Raw genomic sequence first — 11,594 nt, 5'->3', positions numbered from 1 at the left:
ACATGTATTAGATGGCCTTTTAACGGGAGGTGACATGGCATCATGTGGTTATTTGGGACAGAAATTAGAACTATCATGCCAGACATGATTTATGACCAATGGAGGAGCAGAGTAACCAGAGCATCACAGTTTCTTTATTTCAGACAGATTGTAATTGCATCCGTCAGGGCAAATTTTCTAATAATACATCCAATTCATTGCGTAATTAGATTAGTTAAATTACCTAATTGGCAATTCAGCCAGCAGTAATGCAATAAAGGCAATTAACATTCCAGAATTGTACCCAGACATGAACATAGTGCTGTTATTTCGAATTGAATGAACTAATTTACAAGGGGAATGGGTATAGGCTATATAACAAATGACATCTAAAGCAAACCATCAGCTTGTTGTGTGGCTATGAACTATCTATGGTAGAGATCGTTTTTTATTGACATAAAAAGTGACTTAAATTTCAGTTATCATAAAAGTACATGTCTATATATTAAGCAATATTTAAAAACATTGCCAAGGAGAGTGTAGGGGTGTGGACACAGGCAGGCCGCGCCTCTACAAGGAGAGCCGATCCCCTTATTACGAATGCGTGAACTCGCGATTGGACAGCGGTTTCTTGCTTAAAAATTCGCCTCCTTAGTTTGGTCTTTAGTATGTGAAATGAGCATGGTACTAGCTGTTGTGTGAAAAGAGAGAGAGTGGGACAGCGACAGGAAAGCCTGGCCGTATCGTCTACGGGAATATTCTATTTACACTTGTCCATGTTTATTATTTTCTGGTGATAACTGACTACAGATGATCTTTCTGCTCCATTCCTCTTTTACAAGACGGACGGATGTAATTGTCCAATCCAGGGAAAGTATTTTGAAAGGACAGAAGATTGGGTCAAGGAATGTTGACATTTGAGAGAATTCTTCTTCTATAAAGACAATAATTTGAACTGATTCATGAGACCCGTGCTACTGTTGGTATATTTGGATTAAAACAGACCGAGTACTTATGCTTGATTATTGATTTGTGCATCATATGTTGTTTTCATAAATGTATTTCTACTTACAACAACACGTTCCCTGCCATCGCCCGAACTCTGCGCCGCCCCGATCCAGATGAACAATTCTCCCCGTGGATCTGACGCGCATTTACGCAGTCCGTCCCCTGAGTGTACCGGTAAAGACCGTTGTAATTCACTCCCGAGAGGAACTAAAATACAGCTGGTTTCCGTACCTTCGCCCTCAGATCCAACACGCCAGGCTAGAAGGCTGCCTATTCGGATTCTAAAGATGTTGAGCACTCACAGTAGCATCTTGCTACACCCAGAGTATCTCCAACCCCTGACGTCCGCGCCAGTAAGCATCGAGGTAAGCAAAGCACATTTTCTAGAACTGTCGAATTCTTCGATCATCCTCGACCGTGTTAATGTTTGGAATTATTTACAAATATTTATAAATATCCCACGTAGTTTCCAAGATTACTCATGTATTAGCCTACGCATCAAATTACGCATAACATTGTAACTAATTCGTCTACATTACAGTCTATATTTATTTTACCTTTCAAGTGACCCAACAAACTAGATTATGAAATTAATATTTCAAATGAGTAGCCTATTATTGAGTTATTCTTGAGTTATTGAGGTTACATAAATAGGCCAGTGTGTTGATTTGATACTCTCATATATTGTGTGTAATTGTCTGTAAAATATGTCAACAGAAATAGTTAAATCGTTTCCTTCGTTTTTCCCTAATAGAACAGATGCTATTTACCCCGTGCCAACATTGCATTTTTCCCGCTTTCTCTCTTTCTGTTAAGGATTTTTTCATAGGGCAAACACAGGGAAATAAAACTTTTGGGCAGATTGATGTCTCCTTCCCTCTGCGAATAGATATATATGACTCATGGGCTAAATTATTACTAACATTTACAACGCATTTTACTGCACCTTGTTTATTGGATGGACATTTTATTTGGCCTATTAAATGATACTGGCTAAAAATATATTTATAGTGGACATATTATACACTCAGAACAAAATCAAAGAAAAAAATTACAGAATAGTTACCGAATTACCATCCAATGTAAGACCAGTATAGAGTGTGACTATAGAGTACTTTAACATGGCTGTGCTCTCATCCTGTCTCTGTTTGTGTCGCCCCCTCAGCTGGATGCTAAGAAGAGTCCTCTGGCCCTGCTGGCTCAGACCTGCTCACAGATCGGCAAACCAGACCCCCCCTCCTCATCCAAGCTGGGCTCCCTCTCCTCCATCAGCCTCAGTGACAAGGAGCAATCCGGACGCCCCTCCAGCTCTGGCCACAAGTCTGGAGACCAGCACCAGTCCCTGGAGGATAAGTCCAGCTTCAAGCCTTACAACAAGGCCGGAGGGGAATCCCGCAAGGATGGGCTGGTGACCAAGGGTGCTACAGACAAAGCTGGCTTCAGGGTGCCCAGTGGTGGATCCGGGAGCAGTGGCGGATCCGGGAGCAGTGGCTCTTGCCCGTCCTTCCCCCCACACTCCACCTCTCCCAGCTCCACCTCCCCTCCCCTGCACTCCCAAGGCCAGTCCCACAGACAGACCCAGTCCCCCTCCACACAGCAGCAGACATCACACTCTCAGGCCCTGCACATAGACAACAAGCCTGTGAGCTCGGACCAGGCCAGCTCAGACAGCAGCACAGGGAAGAAAGATTCTGATCACAGTAAGGAGAAGCTGGACGGGGCCCAGCTAGCTAACTCCAGTCACATGCGGGCTATCGCCAACTCCAGCAATGCTAGCTCCGCTAGCAGCCCGCGGCCGGAGAGCAAGGCTGACTCACAGTCCTCTCAGTCTGGGCTAGGCTCCGGACACATCGCCCCTGTCTCCCCCTTCAAACCAAGCCATTCAATCTTCCCCATGCCCCCCTCCTCCATGGGTTACCATGGCTCCATAGTGGGCGCCTATGCAGGCTACCCATCTCAGTTCATGGATCATACCAAGTCTAGTCTAGGGATGGGGATCCCAGGAAAGCACCCCAGCTCCAGCCCCCTCACTGGGGCCTCACCTCCTTCCCTCATGCAGGGTCTATGCAGGGACCCGTACTGTTTGACTTACCCCAACCACCCCCATTTAGGGGGAAGCAACTGCAATACATGTGTCCATGACCCCTCCTCTCTAAAATCAGGTTACCAAATCATGTACCCATCACACCACCTTCACTCCCTCCACCCCAGCTCTCTATCCTCCACCACCCCCACCCTGTCCCACCCGCTCTATACCTACGGCTACATGCTGCAGAACGAGCCCCAGCCACACGCCTGTAACTGGGTGTCAGTAGGAGGGCCGTGTGACAAACGTTTCTCCACGTCAGAGGAGCTGCTGGCCCACCTGCGTACTCACACGGCTCTAACTGGTGGGCTGGACAGTAAGCCCCTATCTGCCTACCCCTCCTCAGCCGCCTCCTGCCACCTCCACCTTCCCCAACCCGGCAGCCCCGGCACCCTGCCCAGCTCCTTCTCCCTGCGGGGGTCACCTGGCCTGAGCCTGGCTCGCTACCACCCCTACAGCAAGGCCCACCTGCCCGGAACCCCAGGCCTGCCCATGCACTCACTGCAGGCGTCCTCGCACTACTACTCCCCCTATGCCATCTACAGCCAGAGACTAGGCTCAGCCTCCACCCTGGGCTACCAGTGACGTCTGAGGACACAACGACAACAGAACAGGCACAAGCTGGACAACTCAAATATGCACAGTGGATGGATGGACCAGGCCCCGTCTGGACAGGAGGGGTCCTCGCCAGTCGCCAGAACAAGGGGGCCTTACCGTGCCTGCCTGGAATACCACCTGTTAGCCACAGGATTCTGAATGGCATTTCAATGGCAAGACCCAGTGGTAATGGCTGGCCAGCAGTAAAGGCCCAGAGACATTGGTGTGTGGGCCAGACACCTGCCTGGGAACAGAAAGGAGCTTGAATTTGATTGGATGAGATTGTGGGATTTCGGATTGGTTTTTGATTTTTCTTTTTTTTTTTTTTTTGCTCCCTCCCAGGACTGAAAACATGTATTTATTTTTCACTTGAGCGCTTGGCATTCAAACTTGGGGGAAGTTTACTATCCAAATGAATTGTTCATAAGTATTCTAATTGGGATAAAACTATTTTAAATATATTGTTATTATGCCTATCATACACTCTTTAAATAAAGTTTTTCACAATGGCAAAGATGGACTGTGTTTTTTTCTGGAGGAATAAGCCTAAATTTGTTCTTTGCTTCTGTGTCTTTCCATCTCTGCTGTTTGTTTTCTTCTTCTATTCAGACTGATGGAAAATGTAATGTCACGATGATAAAGTCTTCTTGATAAATTGCCATTTATTTAGTATTTGTACATAAGCAAAGATGCAAACAATTTCCAACTGTTATGGAGTCAGCCCATTGGGGTTGCTGACTGTAACTGAAAGAGGATGAGATTCATTCAAACAAAATAAAAACACAACGATTGCAGTGCTGCCCATCTGACAGGGAAAGGTCTTATTTTGTTTTAAAACATGTACTTGATTGCATTTAAAGTTGTTTTATTGAAATGCTTATATAGTGTCATAACTTGTGGCACTATATAACTAGTTTTCATTAGGGCTATAAGGGGGTCATTTATCTTTTTGCTAAATTGTACTAAATTATTTTAGTAAACAATTTAGCTATTCAAATATTCATGTAATTTAGCTGTTGCACTGCTGGTGTACTGCAGTTCTATGGACAAGTATAGTTGTAATTTAGTGATATACTACAGCTATATGGATATATGTAATAATTCAGAATAAATAACAGTTGATGGGATTTCACACTGACCCAGAGAAGGCAGATCATATTTAGCTTCTTACTAAAGACCACTATCCCTCTTTCCTCTCCTTCTCCCTCTACCTCCATCACAATGTTGGCTGTTGGGAGTGCAAGACAGGGTTTAATTGCTGATGCTTGTTTGTTAGGGGGCCAGAATAGCAGTCTCAGCAGCACTGTGGCTTGCTGGCTGTCGCTGAGTGGCCGCTGGGTCAGTAGGATTTCGATAATGACTGGAGGGTTGCTGACCCTGGCTCCCCTCCCTGTTTGATGGATGGCCCTGCTACACAAAGGCCAGGGCTAACAATGGGAGGTAGTTAATAGAGAAATATTAATCAAAGCTCCTGACACCTTGTCCTCCCTAGAGAGGAGGAGCACAGCCTTTAAACCAGGAAACACAAACAACAAGCATGTGTCCCAAATGGCACCATGTTCACTATGTAGTACAATACTACTACTCTATGTAGTGCACTAAAGACTAGGATGACAGTTGGGACAGATACCATGGCTCTCCCCTGGTGGGGAACAGCATTTAATAGGTTAATAAATACAATACTGTATTATGTATTATCTGAGGACAGATTTCTCTGATTTAAGTATCTGTTAGACGCTAATATTCAGGGATAGAGAATGAAAGCCTATGTAACAACAACACCACAGTTCAGTAATTCCAGTGTTTTGTGTCTTGGTTCAATTAAATAATGGTTTATTTATCTAGCCTAAATGGTCTGATAGTGTGGAGGATAGGAGGTTTATCCGGAATTGAAGAGGCTAGTAGTCAGTCTCGGGGGTGGCTATTGACCCCGACTCCCAGACTCCCCTAGCTAGAGAAGCACACTCGGTTCATTAGCACTCCAGACAGGAGAGAGGGAGAGGCGACCACAGGTGTCACTTGACAGGGCCATTAACAAAATAGATCACGCTCCCAAACCTCTGTGGGCTTGCCAGCTCCAGCCCTTCCTGCCCAGGAAGGTCACTCTGCCCTGAGAGCTGAGCAGGTGAACTCATCAGGAGGGAGGGAAGCCAAGCGTACACATTTTTCACCCCCAGAAACAAGCTAATGCCAACAGACTGGGACATGGATGGTCTGCCACACATATGGCTTATCTGTGTTCTCTACCTGTTTTCAGGGTTGGATCAGAGGTTGGAATCCAAACTAGGACAGATAAGTTGTTGTTTTTAGCTTGTACTGTAAATAAGAATACAGTTTATATTGAAGATACATTAAAGTGCTAATAGAGGTCCACTAATTGGGTCATATCCTAGTATATGTTGCCACCTATGGGTCTGTTGTAGAAGTGCAGATTATATATTTGACTCAGTATTGCATTATTCCTCTTTGTCATGTTGTACATAACTATTGGCTTTGTTTATCAAGATCCCTGTGTAAATGTAGTAGTAAATGTCAGAGTTCAAAAATGATGTTAATGTCCTCTAGAGGCTGGCGCTGGCCCTTAAAAGACTGTTGTGAGAGATCAGCCTCACACTAGTGTATTAGAACCAGAGGTCAAACTGAGGACAAAACGTTCAATCTTGTCAAGAGGGAGGAATTAATTCTGCTGTCGCCCATTTACACTCATTCATCAAAGGCTTCACTATTCCTTCCATCTCAGTACTCTCATCAGTCTCACTCTCCATCTATCTTTAGATTCTCTCACTGCTACAGCTGAGTCAACACCCAGATACTTCATTTCTGTCACCTCTGCTCTGCAGGCTGGCTGGGTGGGTGAGGAGGGGGAGGCTGGTGGGGAGGAGGGCAGTTCATTTAGTTTCCAACTGCTCTTCTCACAGGAGGGCCCACACCTGAGATGGATTGATGCTGCTGCTCCAGTTTCAACTATTCTGCCTTATTATTATTCGACCATGCTGGTCATTTATGAACATTTGAACATCTTGACCATGTTTTGTTATAATCTCCACCCGGCACAGCCAGAAGAGGACTGGCCACCCCACATAGCCTGGTTCCTCTCTAGGTTTCTTCCTAGGTTTTGGCCTTTCTAGGGAGTTTTTCCTAGCCACCGTGCTTCTACACCTGCATTGCTTGCTGTTTGGGGTTTTAGGCTGGGTTTCTGTACAGCACTTTGAGATATCAGCTGATGTACGAAGGGCTATATAAATAAATTTGATTTGATTTGATTGATCTCCCTGTCCTGTCCCTCTGTCCTGGGTATGGTGGGGACAGACAGACAGAGGTTACGTCTCAAATGGCAGCTTAGTGTTCCCTATATAGCGTACTACTTTTGATCATAGCTACATGGGCCCTGGTTTAAAAGTGGTGCACTATAAATGGAATAGGGTGCCATTTGGGACATAGTAAGGAAGAGTGTCCCCTCTCGGTCTCTCTCTCAGGCTGAGAGAGAGCTGTGCTGCCATGCCTGCCTGGCTGGCTAGCTAGCTACGTGTCACTGTGGGGTCATGGGCAGACAGTCGACAGCCCCGGTGATTAATGACGACAGGGTGTGGAGCTGCTCCTCAATTAGACGCCAAGTCCACACCGGCTCACCACGATGACAGCCACGACAGAGAGTGAGAGGAGGAGAGGGAGGAGGCACTCTCTATCTCAAACACTCTATTCCTTTCTCTCGCTCTCCTTCTCTTGCTTTCAATTCAATTCAAAGGGCTTCATTGGCATGGGAAACATATGTTCACATTGCCAAAGCAAGTGTTCCTGAGTGGCGCAGTGGTGTCAGACATGGCATCTCAGTGCTAGAGGTGTCACTACAGACACCCTGGTTTGATTCCAGGCTGTATCACATCCGTCCGTGATTGGGAGTCCCATAGGGCGGCGCACAATTGGTCTGGTTTTGGCAAGTGTAGGCCATTATTGTAAATAAGAATTTGTTCTTAACTGACTTGCCTAGTTAAATAAATACAATAAAAAATTGAACAAAAGTTAAATAAACAATCAGAAATTAACAGTAAACATGACACTCACAAAGGTTTCAAAATCATAGAGACATTTCAAATGTTATATTATGGCTATGTACAGTGTTGTAAGAAAGTGCAAATAGGACAAAAAGGAAATTAAACAAACATAAACATGGGTTGTATTTACAATGGTGTATTTACAATTTGTGCTTCACTGGTTGCCCTTTTCTTGTGGCAACAGGTCACAGATCTTGCTGCTATGATGGCACACTGTGGTATAACACCTAATAGATATGGGAGTTTATCAGAATTGGATTTGTTTTCTAATTCCTTGTCGGTCTGAGTAATCTGAGGGAAATATGTGTCTCTAATATTGTCATACGTTTGGAAGTAGGTCAGGAAGTGCATCTCAGTTTCCACCTCATTTTGTGGGCAGTGTGCACATAGCCTGTCTTCTCTTGAGAGTCAGGTCTGAATATGGCTGCCTCTCTCAATAGCAAGGCTATGCTCACTGAAACGTTACATAATCAAAGCTTTCCTTAATTTTGGGTCAGTCACAGTGGTCAGGTATTCTGCAACTGTGTACTCTATGTTTAGGGCCAAATTGCATTCTAGTTTGCTATATTTTATGGTAAATTCTTTCCAATGTGTCAAGTAATTATCTCGTGATCTTGGGTCTTATTGTGTTGCTGTCCTGAGGCTCTGTAGGGTGTGTTTGTGTTTGTGAACAGACTCCCAGGGCCAGTTTGCTGAGGGGATTGTCCTTTAGGCTCATATCTTTGTAGGTGATGGCTTTTTCATGGACGGTCTGGGAATCGCTTCCTTTCAGGTGGTTGAGTTTAAAGGCTCTTTTTTTGGATTTAGTTAATTAGCGGGTATCGTCCTAATTCTGCTCTTCATGCATTATTTGGTGTTTTACATTGTACACGAGGATGTTTTTGCAGAATTCTGCATGCAGAGTCTCAATTTGGTGTTAGTCTTGTTATTTTGTGTTTTTTTTTTATCAAATCAAATGTTACTTGTCACATGCCCCAAATACAACAGGTGTAGACCTTACTGTGAAATGCTTACAAGCCCTTAACCAACGATGCAGTTTTAAGAAAAATAAGGGTTAAGAAAATATTTACAAAATAAACTCAAGTAAAAAATATATACACTACCGTTCAAAAGATTGGGGTCACTTAGAAATATCCTTGATTTTAAAGGAAAAGCAATTTTTTTGTCCATTGAAATAACATCAAATTGATCAGAAATAGAGTGTACAATACAATGACTATTGTAGCTGGAAATTGCTGATTTATGGAATATCTGCATAGGAGAAAGGGGCCCAAAATCAGCAACCATCAGTCCTGTGTTCCAATGGCATGTTGTGTTAGCTAATCCAAGTTTATCATTTTAAAAGGCTAATTGATCATTAGAAAACCCATTTGCAATTATGTTATCACAGCTGAAAACTGTTGTCCTGATTAACGAAGGAATACAACTGGTCTTCTTTAGATAAGTTGAGTATCTGGAGCATCAGTATTTGTGTGTTCGATTACAGGCTCAAAATGCCCAGAAACAAATAACATTCTTCTGAAACTCGTCAGACTATTCTTGTTCTGAGAAATGAAAGCTATTCCATGCGAGGAATTGCCAAGAAACAGAAGATCTTCACAGAACAGCGCAAACAGGCTCTAACCAGAATAGAAAGGGAAGTGGGAGGCCCCGGTGCACAACTAAGCCTAGGGGACAAGTACATTAGAGTGTTGAGTTTGAGAAGTAGACGCCTCACAAGTCCTCAACTGGCAGCTTCATTAAATTGTACCCGCAAAACACCAGTCTCAACATCAACAGTGAAGAGTCGACTCCAGGATGCTGGCCTTCTTGGACAAAAAATATGCTTTTCTTTCAAAAGCGCAGACATTTCTAAGTGACACCAAACTATTGAATGGTAGTATATATTATATATTTTAAAAATAACAATAAAATAACAATAACGAGGCTATATACGGGGGGTACCGGTACAGAGTCATTGTGCAAGGGTACAGGTTAGTCAAGAAAATTGAACTAATATGTACATGTAGGTAGGGGTAAAGTGACTATGCATAGATAATAAACAGCAAGTAGCAGCAGTGTAAAAAAAAGGGGGGGGGGGGGGGGTCAATGCAAATAGTCCGGGTAGCCATTTGATTAGCTGTTCAGTAGTTTTATGGCTTTGGGGTAGAAGCTGTTAAGAAGCATTTTGGACCTAGACTTGTTGCTCCGGTATCGCTTGCCGTGCGGTAGCAGTTTTTAGGGCTTTCCTCTGACACCACCTGGTATAGAGGTCCTGGATGTCAGGAAGCTTGGCCCCAGTGATGAACTGGGCCGTACGCACTACCCTCTGTAGCTCCATGTGTTCGGAGGCCGAGCAGTTGCCATACCAGGCGGTATGCCAAGAGCGTGCAAAGCTGTCATCAAGACAAAGGGTGGCTACTTTGAAGAATCTCAAATATATTTTATATATTTTGATTTGTTTAACACTTTTGATTACTACATGATTCCATATGTGTTATTTCATAGTTTTGATGTCTTCACTACCATTCTACAATGTAGAAAATAGTACAAATAAAGAAACCCCGAAATGAGTAGGTGTGTCCAAACTTTTGACTGCTACTGTACATAAAAGTACAAAAACACAGGCATGGAAGCACAAATAAAACATCACAAATCAGAAAAACAGTTACATTCCTCCACAAATAAGTCCCCAATCAATACTTTAAATTACCCAAACATCAAGATGAAATGTATTTTGAATTTTGTTCCAGCAATACGGAGCATTAAAATTAAAATCAGATTCACCTAACTCGGTGGAGAACATAGCAAACTCAAGAATTAACCAATCCCGTGAACGGCTTAGGCAGCTCAGGTGTCTATACTTCAATAGCAAAATTTGATAAGACAGAAGTTTATGAAGTATAAATAAGTATAAATATATCTTACATTAGTCACAGTCAATTAATTCATTCTTATTTACCTTCAGTCTCATTCTGAATGTCGCAAAACTCTTGGCAATCTGCATGAACCCTAGCATAAATGTTAAATCAGCAATATCCAAATTGGTTTAATTATTTATTTACTAACTAACTAAATAATCACACAGAATTACATGAACACACAAACAGGATAGCTTACACATTGATTACTACAATGCAATGAAAAGTCCCTAGTGGACTAACCCGATATGATGGCTTGTTACAAAAATGAAAAGGGAGGGGCATGTAAGAAAGAGCGGGAGAAGAGACAAAGGACTTCGCCTATCGTACATACAGTTGAACAATACACTCTTCATAAATATGGATATTTAGCACCCCAACAACCGCTCATTCGGATTTAGAAATGCAATGTACATATTTACGATTGTATGTCTGTTGTCTCTCAGTTGAAATCTCCGGTCTGTCTGGGGAGAGTAGTTCGACAGAAGTTTCTGGTTTGCCCCCAGAGGTCACAATGTATTTTGTAGTCATAGATCTTCCATAGATCTGGATCTTCCAGAGGAAGAGTTCGTTAGAATGGGTCCTTCAAGGTACCACCCGGTGGTTCTCGGTCGAGTTTACTAGACTAAAGTACTTAAACAGAGAGAGTTTCAGAGTAACCAACCTTTTCAACATGCAGCCACACTCCATGTTTTTCTGGTCTCATAGAGTCTGACTGTCACGTTCGTTATAAGGATCGGACCAAGGCGCAGCGTGGTATGTGTACATTCTTATTCATTTAAAGAATGAACACTGAACAAACTAACAAAAGAACAAAACGAAACGTGAAGCTATACAAAGGAGTGCTGACAGGCAGCAACACATAGACAAGATCCCACAAACACCAAAGGGAAATGGCTACCTAAATATAATCCCCAATCAGAGACAACGATAAACAGCTGTCTCTGATTGGGAACCATATCAGGCCAACAT

The 11,594-nt window shown here is 43.3% G+C and overlaps 1 protein-coding gene across 1 annotated transcript; it reads left to right on the top strand.

Moving 5' to 3' along the window:
• Positions 1–632: 632 nt before the first annotated feature.
• On the top strand, positions 633–4,184 carry LOC139389637 (zinc finger protein 703-like). Its single transcript, XM_071136499.1, has 2 exons — positions 633–1,352; positions 2,153–4,184. Exons 1-2 carry the CDS (start codon positions 1,101–1,103, stop codon positions 3,656–3,658), a joined length of 1,758 nt encoding a protein of 585 aa, XP_070992600.1. The 5' UTR covers positions 633–1,100; the 3' UTR covers positions 3,659–4,184.
• The last annotated feature ends 7,410 nt before the right edge of the window (positions 4,185–11,594 follow it).

Source organism: Oncorhynchus clarkii, chromosome 30 (genome assembly GCF_045791955.1).
Source record: "Oncorhynchus clarkii lewisi isolate Uvic-CL-2024 chromosome 30, UVic_Ocla_1.0, whole genome shotgun sequence".
In the NCBI taxonomy this organism is placed as follows: domain Eukaryota; kingdom Metazoa; phylum Chordata; class Actinopteri; order Salmoniformes; family Salmonidae; genus Oncorhynchus; species Oncorhynchus clarkii.
The sequence above is the reverse complement of the archived record's forward strand: the minus strand, read 5'-3'. Positions and strand labels throughout refer to the sequence as shown.

Bases quoted from the DNA above. Each gene is read 5' to 3' on its own strand.
- LOC139389637 (XM_071136499.1), top strand. From the start codon at position 1,101: ATGAACAATTCTCCCCGTGGATCTGACGCGCATTTACGCAGTCCGTCC. The intron at 1,353-2,152 runs GTAAGCAAAGCA...TCGCCCCCTCAG, and splicing joins CCGCGCCAGTAAGCATCGAG to CTGGATGCTAAGAAGAGTCC.